We start from the raw sequence: 18,527 nt of genomic DNA on the forward strand, positions 1-18,527 counted from the left end.
CTTCCAGGATTCTGAGGCGTGCAGGAAAGATTGTTGCCGACCCCTCCCACCCCGATCATAAACTGTTTCAATCTCTCAGGAAGAAAGTTTCGGTCAATCAGGACCAGAACCTCCAGACACAAAAACAGCTTCTTTCCCTCTGCCACCATTCAAATGTTTTACCAATTCTAAATATATGAAATATATGATCTATTATTGTATCAGTGGCTAAATATATTTTGAAAATTGTCAAAATGACGAAAAGTAGTGTGGAAATAAAGAAGGTTTGAGATCTAGATTATTCATTCAATACATTTATTTACAAATATACATGTACCATGCAATTATACAAAGAACTAAACAAACAAAGAATAAAAACTAATTACTCCTTCACAGAGGAAGACAAGCAACCTGAAAATTCTTTTTGAAGTCGAGAGAAGAACTTCCTTACTGACACACTCCCTCTCTCTCTCTCTCTCTGGCTTTTTCTCTCTTTCTCACTCTCTTGCTTTCTCTCTTTGGCTTTCTCTCTCTTTCTCACTTTTTCTCTCACTCTCTCTCTTAAAAGTTCAGCACGCCCTGTCCAAAGTCGAGAGAAGAACTTCTGAACTCGTTTCAGGAATCTGCCCGAGAACCTCATAGAGTTGGAGGCAGGGAAGGAGACGTCTTCTGCATTAGGTCCATTGGAAGAGGGAAACAATTTCACAGGAGAACGTGGGACATCCTCAATCCAATCTTCTGATACATGTGTCTCACAATGTCCACATTTGTTGTTTGCAGGAGACAGTGGGGACTCATCATCCCCATTTTCTGTTTCATGTTTCTTAATGTGCCCATCTTGGCCAGATGAAAGAGTAATGTCATCTATTTCTTTAGTAGGAGGAAAAATAAAAAAAAAAGATTATATAGAAATTCAATAGAACAACTAGTTGATCACCATGTGCGTGATTGTCTCCACAGTGCAGTCACTCACTATTCTCTGCTGTCTGGCTCCTGGGCTGGCTCAGGTATGACCCTGTGATAAAGGGATGCTGAAGAGCCTCAACAGGAGAGATTCTCAGATCCCCATCCAGATGTAACAACTCTTTTAGGAAGTCAACGAACACCTTCCTGTCTTCCATTTCTTCAGCATCCTCTACTTCAGAGATCTAGATTCAAAAAAAAAAAATAAGAGTTAGGTCAATGCACAAGTTCACACCTATCTTGCTCATGACATAACAAAAAAAAAAAAAAAAAACGTGAATAAATTCAGCTCATTAACGCATTTCTAAGGTGGGTTGCATTTTAAAGAAGAAATCTCTACTAAGTATTTGAACTCAAATACCGTAGAGAACACTTACATAGAGCAGGTCATCCAATGATGAGAAATGAGCACGAGATTTGGGCCACTCCTCTGCTTTCTTTTTGTTTCTAGATGAGTATTCTTCTGGGGTCTGTGGAAACACAACAACAATGAAAAGGGTTTATGAGAAGTTTAGGGCAACAATCAAGGTTCAACAACAATGAAAACTATGTTTTACCAGCAGCCTCCATTGTGTGCCAAATTCATCCTCTTTACAAAAGAATCTCTGGCTGTACATGCCAAAGCGGAGGTGGTATTTCGACGGCATGCCCAGCATCTCCACCATGCACTTCATCTGCAGAAAGAAAACACAATTACACACATTAGGGGCAGTTACTCAAGACTTACTATACATGGGGAAAAGAGAACACGTGTCATTAAATGGATGGAGGGATGATGTATATAAAAAAAGAAAAGACCTACCATGAGGTATTCACAGTGGAAAGGAAAGAGATGATCATTGAGGTAGAGAAAGGCCAGCGTACAGCCCACTCCCCACATGTCAATGGCTCCTGATGTAACAGGGTTAAAAATGTATTTATTATTATTATTATGTTCAACTCATGTTTATTGAGGTTAGTTATTTGTTTGTGAATTTTATCTCAATGAGTCATTTTTATTTGTGATGATTTTATTGCTTCGCCTGTGGATTTGCCTTTCTGCACTCTGCCTTGTTTGAACTACCTGGGCTTCCGTAGCTCTACCTGGGTTTACGTAACCCCTTCCGCATTCCTCTCACAGTGCTGCCTGCATTGGTGAGGGTAAGTGTGTGAGAAGATGCTGCGGTGATTTTGTGTAAATATCTACATAAATGTAGCTGTTTGTGTCACAGTATCTGGTGTATGTTGTTCACTATTGTATAATAACATGTTATGAAGCTGTTTTGTGTTGTTTTGACCGTTTTTATAAGTTTAATGGACCTTTTTTGTACCGCTGTTTTGGCGCGATTTTATTTGACCTACATTTTAGAGTAAACGTTCTCATCTGTATGTTTAGGAGCAGAGTGCACATATAAGGACCAGAAGGAGATTAATTTGTTTATTAATCTCTATCTACAGGTATGTGTTTTTATTTTAAGTTTTAAACTTTATCTCTGTTTAATTACTCCACCCCACTGCATCATGTTAATGTGGCCAACAGATGGCAGTGTAGTTGGATTGTTTTCCATTGCTAAAGATAAATGTTGAAAATGTAATTGTTAAAATGTGTTTCACTGTAAACACAATGCTGCCTGCATTGGTGAGGGAGCAGAGTGCACATATAAGGACCAGAAGGAGATTAATTTGTTTATTAATCTCTATCTACAGGAATAAATGTTGGAGAACAGTGAGCTGTGTTGTCCTTCTTGATGCCCTATCCACACACGATCACATCCGTTACACTGGTGCCGTGACGCTTCGGATCTTCAGATCAGCTTGATGCTCATCGCCGCGGATGCTGTGCAGCCACCCTGATCTTCGTGTCAAGATCCTCATGTGGTCAGATTTATTGGAGACTGTGGTTTAGGGCACTCGAATTTGTTTTGAGTTGTTTTTATGATCAGTGGGCTGACTATTTTTGTTGAATGACACAACGCAAGTACATTTGAGGGTTAAAAGCAGCTGTTAAGTTAAAATGGATAGGTTTTCTAGTCCTACTTTGCCTAAAGGTAGGGGTGTTTGGTTTCGTGATTTTGATAACAGTGGGGCTGTAGGACATTCAAAGTTCACACCTGAAGGTTGTACAGAAACGGGTTTGGGTCTGATCCCGGGTTTTTCTCTTGTGGGTGGGTCAATGAGGGAGGGTCCCCTTAGTTCCACACCCCGCAGTGATGTTGATGCCATACACCACCTTACAGACATGGTAGGGCAGTTAGGTGCACAAATAGGCGAATCCATTGTCTCTAAGCTCATGTCAGCTGGAGTTGTGAACATGACTAGTGACCACCAGACTACCTCTACTGCCCAGAGCTCACAATGTGACATCAGACATGACCTCTCACATTTAACAGTCCATGTTAAGCCAGATAAGGTACTCCAGACATATAGAGGTGACAACACTGACAAATACTCAGTTCAGGACTGGATTGACATGACGAATACTCACCTCAGGAAACAAGACATACCAGTGTGTGAACAAGCTGATGAAATCATGAGCCACTTAATGGGGAAGGCCAGGGATGTTGTGAAGATTGCCTTGCGTAGTGATCCTACACTTGATGTCAAACAGAAACCTGAACTGATATATAATGTTCTTCTCCAATACTTCAGTGAAGCTCCCTCATGTCTCCCCCTTGCCGACTTTTACGCTACTCTGCCTAGACAAAGAGAGAACACTGTTGATTACTGGATAAGGCTGAATAAGGCAGCAGATCTAGCTGTTGAGGGCCTGCGCAGACGAGGGAAGCAGGCAGAGAGCATGAATGATGAGGTGGCTCTCATGTTTGTCAAACACTGCCCCGACCCAGAGTTGTCCTGCATCTTAAAGTGCAAGCCAATACATGAGTGGTCTTCACGTGATGTTCAGCTGAGGATTGATGACTATCAGAGAGAGTTGAGGGCAGCTGGCAGAACCGCTGGTGCTCCGCAGCTGAAAAGTCAAGTCACCACCATTCCTCCTGAGCAGCCCAGCCCAGCATTGTCCAGCTTGGCAGCATATGAGCAGTGTCACAATCCAGAGCCGTTACCCACGCCCCCCTCTTTTCAGGCTGAACAAAAGGTGCGTCACCCTCCATGCCCCTCTCCAGCGTCTGTCTCATTTCAGGGTGGTTTCCAGCATGCTAAAAGCCAAGCCTCTGTACCAGCTGTGGCACAACATCTCCAACAGTCGGAGGAGAGACTACTCACTCGTATGGTCGACATTTTCCAAGAGATGATGGAGAAAATGCAGCAGCGTGAAAATTCTCAGCCGACTCGTGGTGGGAGATTCCAGCGTGCCCTTCGTGAGCGGCGTCCCAGAGAGACAGGTTGTAAAGTCTGTAATGACTCCAGCCACACTACTTCTTCACATTGCATGTCTGAGAGACTGTGTTTCGCCTGCTACGCCCCTGGCCACACCAGACTGAACTGCCCTGCTAATAACTCTCCCCAACCTCAGTCTGAGGGAAACTAGCCGACCTGTATTCGGAGGGAGGCAGTACAGGTCACACAGTAAGCTCCCAGAATGATGACATGTCAGATGCTGTGTCTGTTTACACTTCAGTGAGAGACTCATGTAATAACTCTGAAGTTGTTGTTTATCAGAACGTTCACAGAGTTGGCAGCAGTGACAGTCTGTTCTACACAACTGTGGACATGGGTGGGACAGTGAAAATGGGTGGAATGTTGGACAGTGGTTCAATGGCCTGCAGCATCAGTGAGTCGGCTGAAATGAAGCTGAGAGAAGCCGGAGTGATAACAGACCAGATATGTAACGATGTGGATGTGGTCCTCGTCGGATGTGGCGGACTTCGTGTTAAACCTAAGTGTGCTTTTGATGTGGAAATGGAGGTGTATGGCTGTAGAATGTTAGTCCCTACCCTTGTTGTTCCAGGACAGCATGATGACTTGATACTGGGAACCAACGTCATAAAACGCATCCTTCATCAGTCCAAGCTATGTGAGTCGTACTGGAAGACTGTGTCCAGCCCCTGCCCATCTGGAGACCCGGAATCTGATCAATTCCTGTCCATGCTGTCTGGCCTAAGTCCCTGGAAAGGTGAAGAAGTTCCCAACAAGGTTGGTACAGTGAGGTGTAACTCAGCTACTAGCCTCGAGCCTGGGCGCGAATATCTCCTGTGGGGGAGACTGCCCAAAAACACTGCTGTTTCCCCAGGCTGTGACGTCATGACAGAACCCACATCATCCCGCTCAGCTCCCAGGGGTGTTTTGGTCGCAAAGATGGTGACTACATTGTGGGGAGACGGATGGGTGCCACTGAGGCTCATTAACATGTCTGACAAGCCTGTGTTATTGAGACGCAATGCAAAGCTGGCTGACGTCTATCCTGTCGTAGCACTTGAGGATATGGATGGTGCGGATCACTCAGAGGTTCGACTTGCTACCTGCACTCAGTCAACCATGCCACCTGCTGCAGATGCCAGTTCAGCCAAAGACAAGCTCAGGTCAGTTGGGCTCGATGGTGTTGATATTGAGTCTTGTGAAGTATCTGATGGCTGTAGGAGGAGAATGGCTGATCTTGTTTTGCAGTATGAGGATGTCTTTTCACGCCACCATCTTGACTGCGGGGAGGCAAAGGACTTTGTACACCGCATACACCTGTCAGACGACAGACCATTCAGGCTCCCATACAGGCGAGTGCCCCCTGGCCAGTACCAAAAGCTACGCCAAGTGCTGAGTGAGATGGAGGAAAGGGAGATCATTAGAAAATCAACAAGTGAGTACGCATCGCCTTTGGTGCTTGTGTGGAAAAAGAATGGAGATCTCCGCATCTGTACAGATTTTCGCTGGCTGAACAAGAGGACCCTGAAGGACGCCCATCCCCTTCCTCACCAGGCAGATTGTTTGGCGGCGCTTGGTGGGAACTGTCTGTTTAGCACGATGGATTTGACCTCCGGGTTCTACAATATGCCGCTCCACGAGGACGACAGGAAGTACTCAGCCTTCACCACTCCTATGGGCTTGTATGAGTACAACCGTCTGCCGCAGGGTCTCTGCAACAGTCCCGGGAGCTTCATGCGCATGATGACTAGCATTTTCGGAGACCAAAACTATCTGAGTCTACTCTGCTATTTAGATGATCTGTTGGTGTTTGCTCCTGATGAGGAGACTGCCTTACAGCGGCTGAAGATGGTGTTTGGGAGGCTGCGCAGTCATAACTTAAAGCTGGCCCCGAAAAAGTGTTTCTTTCTCAGAAGGTCTGTTAAGTTTCTCGGGCACATCGTAGATGAGAATGGTGTTTCTACAGACCCCAGTAAGATTGAGAGCATTGCAAGCATGTCGACTTCTGACCTCATGGAGCCTGACGGCACGACCCCATCTCAGAAGCGAATAAGGTCATTTTTGGGGATGGTTAATTATTATCAGCATTTCGTGCCCAGGTATTCTGCCATCGCCAAGCCGCTCTTTGATCTGCTGAAGGGTGAAAGAAGGAAGGGCAAACATCACAAGTTTAAGTTGTCAGGCAGAAAGTTGTGTGCCTCTGACTGGACGGTGGAGCAGGAGCAGGCTTTTGAGCATCTGAAGTCCTCACTCATCCACAGCGTCGTCCTGGCTCATCCGGATTTCGCCCGTCCCTTCATGCTGTCAACTGATGCGTCACTGGATGGCATAGGTGCTGTCTTGTCTCAAGTTCAGGAGGGTGAAAAACGAGCCAGGCCCATTGCTTTCGCCAGCAAGTCGTTGTCTCAGTCCCAGAAGAACTACCCAGCTCACCGGTTGGAGTTTCTGGCCTTAAAATGGTCTGTCTGTGACAAGTTCAGTCACTGGCTGAAAGGCCACAAATTCACAGTCTGGACGGATAACAACCCGTTGACTCACATCCTGACGAAGCCAAGACTAGATTGCTGTGAACAACGATGGGTGGCCAAGTTGGCGAGTTACGACTTTGACATCAAGTATGTCCCTGGTCAGCAGAACGTCGTGGCTGATGCCCTCAGCCGTGTGCCATTTGTCAAGGGGAGTGTTGGCCACAGGCTGCTCGCTGAGCCCTATGTGGGTCTTCTCACTGAAGTCAAAGACATGTCACACTCTTCTGTCCAGAATGCATTCCGGTCATCCAGTGGTCACAAGAAAACATCTTCAGTAAGTGTCAATGCCCGGTCAACCTGCAGCCCACTGCAGGTGCACGCTCAGTCTGTTGCGAGCGAGGATGTGTCTGCTGTGTTCCAGTCACACCTTGAGTGGGATGTTGGTCCGAGAACCCGTGCTGTTGAAGTGTTGCAACATCTTCCTCAGTTGATTCCACCTGGACAGGACACCATGCCCGCTTACACTGAGAAGGAGCTCCGTGACAAGCAGTTGGAGGACAGGACTCTATCCCGTGTTCTGTATTTTGTTGAGAGACGTCGGAGGCCCTCGAGGAGAGAAAAGTTCAAGGAGTCTGTCTCTGTGATAAAATATCTGAAGCATTGGGATAGGCTAACTGTGTGCAACGGTGTGTTATACAGGACGCCGAGGGACCACAAAACCAAGGCAAAGCGCTTCCAGTATGTTGTCCCTGAATCACTTAAGACAGACGTTCTGCGTGGTGTGCACGATGGAGCGGGACATCAAGCCCAGTTCAGGAGCCTCAGCTTGACAAGACAGAGGTTTTTCTGGCTGGACCTTGACAGGGATGTGAGAGACTACGTCCGGTATTGTCAACGATGCATTGTCAGCAAGACTGTTGAGCCAGAGGGAAGAGCTCCCTTGGAGGCCATAATATCAACCAGGCCGCTGGAGCTGGTATGTATTGACTTTTGGTCGGCCGAAGACTCCAGGAACAAGTCTGTTGATGTCTTGGTAATAACAGACCATTTCACGAGGATGGCTCAGGCGTTTCTGTGTAGGGACCAGACAGCGAAGCAGGTGGCCAGGGTTCTCTGGGACCGGTATTTCTGTGTCTTTGGCTTCCCGGAAAGGATTCATAGCGATCAAGGCGCTAACTTCGAGAGTCAGCTGATCAGTGAGCTCCTCAGGGTGTCTGGCGTCAGAAAGTCGCACACGACGCCTTATCATCCGATGGGGAATGGGAGTGTGGAGCGGTTTAATCGGACCTTGGGTGGCATGATCCGTGCGTTGTCCCCTGAGGAGAAAGCTGACTGGCCACGACGCTTGCAGACACTGACCTTCATGTATAACTGTGCAGTCCATGAGACAACAGGTTATCCCCCCTTTTACCTCATGTTTGGTCGGGTCCCTCGCCTGCCTATCGATGTCCTCTTTCGTGCTGTCCTTCATGATTCCGCTGTAATGAGCTATGACAGGTATGTGGCATGTCTTGCAAATGACCTGAAGGAGGCGATGGTGATCGCTCAGGACCATGCTTCAAAAGAACAGAGGAGACATGCCCAGTTGTACAACAAGAGGATAAAGGGACCCAGTGTTGATATCGGTGACAGAGTGCTCCTAGCCAACAGGAAGGAAAGGGGCAAGAAGAAGCTCGCTGACCGGTGGGAATCAACCATTTACACTGTGATGGATATTAACCCAGAGAAGCACACGTACAGGATTCACGACACAGTCACTGGACAGGAGAAGGTGGTCCACAGGAACCTGCTGATGCTGGCGAATTTCCTCCCTGTGGAGGCCACAAGTGAGATGTCTGACCGAGCCTCTTCCATGTCTGATACTGGATCGTCAGCCCTGGAAACTGATGACATCGGAGCGGATGGAAGGGTCTTGTATGAGAGAGAGAATGGGACTCTTAATGGAGCTAGTCGGAACATCGAGGGTGGGTTTGTTGGGAACACGCCTGTGACTGCTGTGGAAATGCAGAGCCCTTTGAGTGGTCCAGAGCCTGTGGACTCTGAGAAGAGAACCATTGAATGGATCACACAGCTGTCTGCACCAAGTCTGTCAGGAAGAGATGTTACTGACTTAGCAACCATGAACTCTGACCCCCAGACCTACTCAGTTCCACCTGAGGACTACACGACAGATAGGTCAGTGACTTGTGACTCTGTCTCTGTGACTACTCCAGACGTCCTGACAAGTGTGGAGCAGCCAGACCCTGCTCTCGATACTGTGACACGGACAGACAATGCCTCAGACACTCGTCCCATGCACTGTGGCCATTCTGATGCACAAACGCAACTCAGGTCGAGATTTGGTCGGTTAGTCAAACCTGTGGACAGGCTCATACAAACCATGTCTAGGCAGGATGTTGTTCAGGACAGGTTCAATGTTAAAGCTGTTTGCAAATCTGTGTTCCGGGCTTTTACTGACTAATATTTTAATCGGTTAGCCTGTGCCCATTTGGGTGTGAATTTTTTTGTTCTGATGTGATGTTTAACTGTTTTTTTTTGTACTGCGTCATGGGCCTGTACTGCACTATGTGTTGGGGTCTTGTGGGGTGTACAAGGCACCCTGTTGATAGTTGTTGGATTGAGGGGTAAGCGCTGCTCTCATACCACTTCATCCTTATGGGATACACTTTGTTGTTTGGTTTCTTGATATTGACTCCTGGTGATTTGTGATTTTATGCTGTTTCGTATGGTGTGCACTGTATAGTTGGTACTCATGTTCGCTAAAATTCAGTGGGGGTGGGTGTAACAGGGATAAAAATGTATTTATTATTATTATTATGTTCAACTCATGTTTATTGAGGTTAGTTATTTGTTTGTGAATTTTATCTCAATGAGTCATTTTTATTTGTGATGATTTTATTGCTTCGCCTGTGGATTTGCCTTTCTGCACTCTGCCTTGTTTGAACTACCTGGGCTTCCGTAGCTCTACCTGGGTTTACGTAACCCCTTCCGCATTCCTCTCACAGTGCAGCCTGCATTGGTGAGGGTAAGTGTGTGAGAAGATGCTGCGGTGATTTTGTGTAAATATCTACATAAATGTAGCTGTTTGTGTCACAGTATCTGGTGTATGTTGTTCACTATTGTATAATAACATGTTATGAAGCTGTTTTGTGTTGTTTTGACCGTTTTTATAAGTTTAATGGACCTTTTTTGTACCGCTGTTTTGGCGCGATATTATTTGACCTACATTTTAGAGTAAACGTTCTCATCTGTATGTTTAGGAGCAGAGTGCACATATAAGGACCAGAAGGAGATTAATTTGTTTATTAATCTCTATCTACAGGTATGTGTTTTTATTTTAAGTTTTAAACTTTATCTCTGTTTAATTACTCCACCCCACTGCATCATGTTAATGTGGCCAACAGATGGCAGTGTAGTTGGATTGTTTTCCATTGCTAAAGATAAATGTTGAAAATGTAATTGTTAAAATGTGTTTCACTGTAAGCACAGTGCAGCCTGCATTGGTGAGGGAGCAGAGTGCACATATAAGGACCAGAAGGAGATTAATTTGTTTATTAATCTCTATCTACAGGAATAAATGTTGGAGAACAGTGAGCTGTGTTGTCCTTCTTGATGCCCTATCCACACACGATCACATCCGTTACACTGGTAAAACATAGTTTTTATTGTTTGTTGAACCTTGACTGTTACCCTAAACTTATCTTAAACCCCTTGTATTGTTATTGTGTTTCCTCAGACACCAGAAGAGTACACCTCTAGGAACAAAAGACAAGCTGAGGAGTGGCCAGAATATCGTCCACATTTGTCATCAGTAGATGACCTGCTCCATGTAAGTGTTCTCTATGATATGAGTTCAAATACTTAGAGATCTCTTCTTTAAAATGTAACCTACGTTAGACATGTTTATAAGTTGAATTTACTCACCGATTCTTTTTTTGTTAACATGAGCAAGAGAGGTATGAACTAGTGTATTGACCTAACTTTCTATTTTTTTTTAATCCAGATGTCTGAACTCGGGGATAATGAGACGGTGGAAGACAGGAAGGCCTTCATCGAGTTCCTGAAAGAACTGTTGAATCTGGATGGGGAAGAGAGAATCTCTCCCATTGATGCTCTTCAGCATCCCTTCATTACGGGGTCATACCTGAGCCAGGAGCCAGACAACAGAGAACAGTGAGTAACTGCACCTTGAAAGCAATCACGCACATGGAGATCAACTTGTTGTTCTTTTGAATTTTGTACTAATCATTTTTTTATTTTTCCTCTAGTCAAACCGATGCACAGGACATTGAAGCACATTCACATGAAGATTGGGATGCTGAGTACCCTCTGTTTAATGAAAACAGCAAATGTGGACAAATTGTGGCACATTCACATGAAGATTGGGATGCAGAGTACCCTCTTTTTTAAAGAAAACTGGAAATTTGGTCTCATTGTGGCATATTAGCCCAAAGGTTGAGATACCGAGTACCCTCTCTCATGCAATTTGCACAAGTAGACATTCTGAGGAGTAATAATTTCTTGTTCTTTTTGTATTTTTTTAGTATATTTGTTTTTTTCAATGTATTTTTCAGGTAACTGTATTGAATGAATAATCTGAGTATATTTTTTCATTTCAATGTATTTGTAAATAATCCTATTGCATGAATAATTTAGCCACATTTTTTTACAATAAACATTTATGACTTACCTGCTTTGTTAATTGTTTTCATAGTTTCATGTTTCATTTTTTTTTTTTTTTAGCTTTTCAGGGAATTCCATGACATTGTAGTGTGCTAAAAGTTCTGCAGAGCTGCTAAATCTCCTTGAATAAAATGAAAATGGGCTTTTTATAAGTCACTAAGGGTTATGGCATATTACCCAAAACAATATCAGCCTTAAAACTAATTCAAAACTCCAACTTGGGAGCATGATCTCATCTTCCTCCTATGGTTACAGTCCATGTGGCCTTTGTCCTGTCTATTCACCTCGTGCAATTCTCCAACAATAATGCCACTGATAAAATAATAAATCATATTTAGAATTGGTAAAAATTTTTGTAATGGAATAAAATCTGACAAAATATTAATGATTTAAATACACTTTAGTTCACCCAGTGTGGTGCGTCCTAAAGAAAGACAGCTCATGTGTGGAGAAACACCGCTATCGAGTGGCCACAATAGTACATTACTGGTTTATATCTCAACTGTAAATATGAGTGTCTGACACAGACACAATGTGTATTTGATTATAGTTTCTATAACATTTACTCCTTATGGCAGTAAAAAAAAAATAAAAAAGAGTCATTTATAAAGTACTGCAGTAACTATACCCTATGATACCATGACACCATTATGATTTGAACAACACTGGTATAAGTTTTAACAGGCATAGTGCCCTGCACTGTGGTGAACAGGAACAGTAGAGCTACACATTGCTGAGACTTGAACCTTTGATCAGCTGATCAATGATTACAAATAAGAAATCAGGGTCTATTTAAAAGCTTTGTGATGCATGTTTATTGCTTTATTTCTTCATTGGATCCCCATTAGCTTCCATCATGGTGGTTGCTAAAAATCAAGATTCTTGTACAAATAAGAACAGAAAAAATTAAATATAGTTAAAAAAAAAACAGAAATATTACATAAAAAAATACATCAAGACACTTGTTTGTTACACCAATAAATACATTTAAAAAAACACTATATATATATATATATATATATATATATATATATATATATATAGATGTTGGTAAAATTATGATTTTAAAGATTTTTTTAAATATGTATAAAGTTGACATGTCTTTCAGGTCCCTAGGTAATTTGTTCCAAGGTTTAAAATATCCTGTGATTCCTACACTTTTAGGAGGGTGCACACACACAGTTTTTAATTTAAAGTTTTTGGTTTGATTAAAATTCACAGAATATCCCCCACCACCACCGTCCTGTCCTGTATGGAGCAGAATCAGAATTCCTTTAATAATCCCAGGGGGAAATTGCTTTTGTTACAGTCACTTAAATCAGCGATTCCCAACCTTTCTTGTCCCGTGTACCCCTTGAGCTTTTTGGTCATACCATGAGTACCCCCTCACTCATACGTAATGTAAGAAATGTAATATAAAAAGTATCCATATTACATTTCTATTGATGCTGTTATTACTCAGTACTTTTTCTCTCCTGTCAGCTTCGTTTTTTGCAATTGCTTAATTTCTAATAATACAGAGTTTCATTGATACTCATATAGGTTATCCCAGTTTTAGTTCTACACATGCAGTCAATGCAGAGACAGGACTTCACATATGAAGTGGATTTACAGGTCTGCTATTTTTTTTTTTTGTTTTAACAGAAACTTCAGAAATGACAGAACAAGATGTGATTTCCATGTTTATGTGGGTCTTAGTGTTAAAATACTAAATATATTGATGAGTGTGACAGAATAAATGTATTATAAAACTGGGATAACCTATATGAGAATCAATGAAACTATGTATTATCAGAAATTAAGCAATTGCAAAAAACTAAGCTGACAGGAGAGAAAAAGTACTGAGTAATAACAGCATCAATAGAAATGTAATATAAAAAGTATCAAAAAAAAAATACTTAAGTAAAGTACGTATACTTTATTTATTAACACTGTATGTATACATGTACAATATAGGAAACAGTTTGTTGACATTACTTGAAAGTTGAACGGTTGCCGTGGCAGCAAGATGAAAGTGACTCAAACATAACTAAATCATCAGTTTCTTCTCTCACTGCAAGTGGTGAAGTAGCAAAAGCTCTCTCTGAGTATCTTTGTATCAAAAAGTTAAACAAGCTATTTTTGTGAAATTTGAAAAGTTAAATAGTAAAAACCTGAGTGAGGAATGGCTGCTGCAGGTAAGACACAATTTACAGACAAAATATGAGGATGAATTTTAATCTGCTAAATAAGATGAAAGAAAACTGCAGTCATTGAAGGAATTACTAGATTTCCTTAAAAAAAAAACAAAAAAAAAACTACATATCATTCTTATAAAATACTTAAAATATTTCTCCTTGAAAAAACCCCCAAACAATTCAATATTTTATGTAGATGATACTGAAACAGTTTGAGAGTTTGCATGTTATTAGTAATGTCAAGAGATTACATTTTTTTTTTTTTAAATTAGTGTTTAATAATTATGCTCTGTAATTAATTTATTTAATTAATGTCTTTAAATCTCACTTAAAATATCTGAAAAAATCCTTCAACTTCAGGTATTTTCATTTAAATTAATATTAATAACATTATTGTGGCAGATAAAAAGACTGATACATAACAAAGTGGTTTTATTAAATAATTTATTATTTATAACAGAGTTGAACAGATGCAGGCGTAGTTATTTACTGTAATTCAGCTGTATTTGAGACTATAGGAGGATAATGCTGTGTAATTTTGTCAATTTTCATGATATGAAATAAAACAAGTTAAAATTAGGTGCTCTAAGTTAACGCATCAAAAACAGTTACAACACTTTTCTAAACTATAAAATGATTAAATACAGTCTGTGTAATTACACAGAACTTGTTGCTTTTTCTCTCCTACAGATAATAACATTTATCCAGTGAGTTTGTTCATTTGTCAGTCATAAACTTGTTCATTTTGGCTCTGAACCCTGTCATCTTGTCCAGTGTGCATTAGCAACACAGCGTGTTAGCATGTAGCAGCTAGCACTGTCCGCGTGTCCGTGCTAGCCGCTACATGTTAGCATTGAGGTGGTAGAAGAGGCTGCAAAAGGTCCAGTGATCAGCAAACTCTATTTCTTAAACAATTTGTAAATTTCTGGGCTTTTGTTTTCCACGCGGTGTTTTAAAAAGTCAAAATTAACGCCAACAAAGCTCACCAGTGTCCCGTATTGTAGTCTGTGCATCAGTATTATGGGGATACCGGGAACTCTTTAAATAACAATGGTTCCGCGCTGTTCGGAGCTCAAAAAATCTTTCAACAAAGTTTTTTTAATGTTTATTTGTTTCTGTAATTAATTAAAAGCAATTAATGTGTTTAAGTCCCATCCCTACATGTAACACATTAAATAAAGGTGTTTGATTTCAGTGTTTACAGAATGGATGTAATATAGCAGAAGGAGCTCCTAAAATATTTATTAATACTTTTTTACTGTTAAAACTTAATGGATTTGCAATTTTTTTTTTTAAGTAACAGTTTGTTGACATTACTTGAAAGTGAACGGTTGCCGTGGCAGCAAGATGAAAGTGACTCAAACATAACTAAATCATCAGTTTCTTCTCTCACTGCAAGTGGTGAAGTAGCAAAAGCTCTCTCTGAGTATCTCTGTATCAAAAAGTTAAACAAGCTATTTTTGTGAAATTTGAAAAGTTAAATAGTAAAAACCTGAGTGAGGAATGGCTGCTGCAGGTAAGACACAATTTACAGACAAAATATGAGGATGAATTTTAATCTGCTGAGTAAGATGAAAGAAAACTGCAGTCATTGAAGGAATTACTAGATTTTTTTTCAAAAATGAAGTATAGATTATCATTAGAAAATATGTTTACTCTGGTTTTAATATATTAAAAATATTTTTCTTTGAAAAATAAGCTCAACATTTGATGTAAATGATACTGTTTGGAACACTTTGTAGGAGCTTTCAGAGCCAAAGATGTGTGTGCATATCTTTTTACTGTAAAAAGTGCTCAGTGTACCAACAGAAAATTAGGATGTGCTACACATGCAGTCAATACAGGGACACGACTTCACATATATAGTGGATTTGCAGGCCTGTTTTTTTTTTTTTTTTTTTTTTAAACTAAAAGTAGATACTGTTGGATTCTCTATCATCTTGCAGATAGACAACATTTCACTTTCAATTATTGTCAATAATCTGTTTCCTATAATGTACATGCATGCAATCAGTGTGGACAAATGAACCTAAAGTACTTAATACTGTACCTAACTATTTTTGAAGTATCTGTACTTTACTATTAATCTTGAGGGATATTTTTTTATTACGTTTCTATTGATGCTTTTGTGACTCAGTACTTTTTCTTCTGGGCTTTTTTTCTAACCCAAACTTTAAAAGTGACAGAACAATATTTCCTTCTTTGTGTGAGTATTAGTGTTAAATTACTGAATACTAACCATGTGCCCTGTCTATCCACTTTGACAGCACATCCTCTAATGGTAGGGCATGCCCTCCACAGCCCCTCCACTCGGTACACAATCCTAGAGTTTATGGGAGAAGGTAGCTTTGGGAAAGTTGCCAAGTGTCGTGCTCACAACAGCAGCAAATTGGTGGCAGTAAAAATCCTAAAGAAGGAGTATTTTCAAGATGTGCAGGATGAAGTAAGTGTTTGGTGCCTTCAGCAGAACTTTAACGATGAATTTTTGGGATAAAGTGATATAAAGGTGATCTAATTGTCCTTTTTCCCTCCAGCTGTCAGTGTTGAAGACCATCAGCTCTCTGAATGCTGACCACTTCAATCTGGTGACGTTCTATGAGCAGTTTGAATACCTGGGCTATAAGTGCCTCGTCTTTGAGCTGTTGGACGTGGATTTGCTCCACCTGGTCCGTTCACTGAACGTCAACTACATCCGTCCTATTGCAAAGCAGGTATGAATCTTTTTATTGCTTGCTGATGGATTAAGAAAGCCTTGAGTTCAAACCTGAGCTTAAACAGCTCCATAAGAGGAACTCCATTCTCATCCTGTCTTTTCTCATTGTGTCCCTGCAGCTGATGGTGGCATTACAGGGACTCAAAGCTGTAAGAGTAATGCACACTGACATCAAGCCAGACAACATCATGATGGTCAACATTGATGAAAGTCCATTCAGTGTAAAGGTCATTGATTTTGGAATGGCTTCTTCCATCTCTGCCGCCATGCCCGGGCTCACACATCAACCCATCGGCTACAGGTATGAGGGTGTCACCCTGAATGACTTATGGGTTTTTGTGACAAATGTGTGTTATTTTAATGTTGCTACTTAATGCTGTGATATAGATTTCTAAAGTCTATTTCATTCATTTTGCTTCACAGGGCCCCAGAGGTTTGTCTTGGCCTTCCTTACTCAGGGGCCATTGACATGTGGGGAGTGGGCTGCACGCTGGCATTCCTCTTCCTAAATGACAACCTCTTTCCTGTCCACTGTGAATACCTCATGGTAGGTTGTCTTTTCTATAAACATCCCTCCATTCATTTAATTACCCACGTGCTCTTTTTTACAGGTATAGAAAGTATTGAAGAACTGCCCCTCATGTGTATAATTGTGTGTTCTTTGTGCAGATGCAGAGCATGGTGGAGATGCTGGGAATGCCATCAAAGCACCAGCTCCACTTTGGCCTATACAGCAAGAGGTTCTTTTGTCATGAGGTGGATGAATTGGGCACAAGATGGAGGCTGCTGGTAAAACATAGTTTTTATTGTTTGTTGAACCTTGACTGTTACCCTAAACTTATCTTAAACCCCTTGTATTGTTATTGTGTTTCCTCAGACACCAGAAGAGTACACCTCTAGGAACAAAAGACAAGCTGAGGAGTGGCCAGAATATCGTCCACATTTGTCATCAGTAGATGACCTGCTCCATGTAAGTGTTCTCTATGATATGAGTTCAAATACTTAGAGATATCTTCTTTAAAATGTAACCTACGTTAGACATGTTTATAAGCTGAATTTACTCACCGTTTCTTTTTTTGTTAACATGAGAAAGAGAGGTATGAACTAGTGTATTGACCTAACTTTCTATTTTTTTTTAATCCAGATGTCTGAACTCGGGGATAATGAGACGGTGGAAGACAGGAAGGCCTTCATCGAGTTCCTGAAAGAACTGTTGAATCTGGATGGGGAAGAGAGAATCTCTCCCATTGATGCTCTTCAGCATCCCTTCATTACGGGGTCATACCTGAGCCAGGAGCCAGACAACAGAGAACAGTGAGTAACTGCACTGTGAAAGCAATCACGCACATGGAGATCAACTTGTTGTTCTTTTGAATTTTGTACTAATCATTTTTTTATTTTTCCTCTAGTCAAACCGATGCACAGGACATTGAAGCACATTCACCTGAAGATTGGGATGCTGAGTACCCTCTGTTTAATGAAAACAGCAAATGTGGACAAATTGTGGCACATTCACCTGAAGATTGGGATGCAGAGTACCCTCTTTTTTAAAGAAAACTGGAAATTTGGTCTCATTGTGGCATATTAGCCCAAAGGCTGAGATACCGAGTACCCTCTCCCATGCAATTGGCACAAGTAAACATTCTGAGGAGTAATTTCTTGTTCTTTTTTGTATTTTTTTAGTATATTTGTTTTTTTCAATGTATTTTTCAGGTAACTGTATTGAATGAATAATCTGAGTATATTTTTTCATTTCAATGTATTTGTAAATAATCCTATTGCATGAATAATTTAGCCACATTTTTTTACAATAAACATTTATGACTTACCTGCTTTGTTAAGTGTTTTCATAGTTTCATGTTTCATTTTTTTTTTTTTTTAGCTTTTCAGGGAATTCCATGACATTGTAGTGTGCTAAAAGTTCTGCAGAGCTGCTAAATCTCCTTGAATAAAATGAAAATGGGCTTTTTATAAGTCACTAAGGGTTATGGCATATTACCCAAAACAATATCAGCCTTAAAACTAATTCAAAACTCCAACTTGGTAGCATGATCTCATCTTCCTCCTATGGTTACAGTCCATGTGGCCTTTGTCCTGTCTATTCACCTCGTGCAATTCTCCAACAATAATGCCACTGATAAAATAATAAATCATATTTAGAATTGGTAAAAAATTTTGTAATGGAATAAAATCTGACAAAATATTAATGATTTAAATACACTTTAGTTCACCCAGTGTGGTGCGTCC

At 41.1% G+C, this 18,527-nt stretch overlaps 3 protein-coding genes across 3 annotated transcripts; all 3 read left to right on the forward strand.

The window, feature by feature from the left end:
* Window positions 1-10,206: 10,206 nt before the first annotated feature.
* LOC114455681 (homeodomain-interacting protein kinase 2-like) lies at window positions 10,207-11,117 on the forward strand. Its single transcript, XM_028437064.1, has 4 exons — window positions 10,207-10,355; window positions 10,444-10,536; window positions 10,711-10,880; window positions 10,976-11,117. Exons 1-4 carry the CDS (start codon window positions 10,320-10,322, stop codon window positions 11,115-11,117), a joined length of 441 nt encoding a protein of 146 aa, XP_028292865.1. The 5' UTR covers window positions 10,207-10,319.
* Window positions 11,118-16,044: 4,927 nt separating this feature from the next.
* On the forward strand, window positions 16,045-16,748 carry LOC114455682 (homeodomain-interacting protein kinase 1-like). Its single transcript, XM_028437065.1, has 4 exons — window positions 16,045-16,062; window positions 16,102-16,278; window positions 16,400-16,581; window positions 16,739-16,748. The coding sequence occupies exons 1-4, from the start codon at window positions 16,045-16,047 to the stop codon at window positions 16,746-16,748; spliced, it is 387 nt and encodes a 128-aa protein (XP_028292866.1).
* LOC114454782 (homeodomain-interacting protein kinase 3-like) lies at window positions 16,745-17,832 on the forward strand. Its single transcript, XM_028435548.1, has 5 exons — window positions 16,745-16,827; window positions 16,950-17,069; window positions 17,158-17,250; window positions 17,425-17,594; window positions 17,690-17,832. The coding sequence occupies exons 1-5, from the start codon at window positions 16,750-16,752 to the stop codon at window positions 17,829-17,831; spliced, it is 603 nt and encodes a 200-aa protein (XP_028291349.1). The 5' UTR covers window positions 16,745-16,749; the 3' UTR covers window position 17,832.
* The last annotated feature ends 695 nt before the right edge of the window (window positions 17,833-18,527 follow it).

The sequence above is a fragment of the Gouania willdenowi genome, chromosome 21, assembly GCF_900634775.1.
Source record: "Gouania willdenowi chromosome 21, fGouWil2.1, whole genome shotgun sequence".
Taxonomy (NCBI): Eukaryota; Metazoa; Chordata; class Actinopteri; order Blenniiformes; family Gobiesocidae; genus Gouania; species Gouania willdenowi.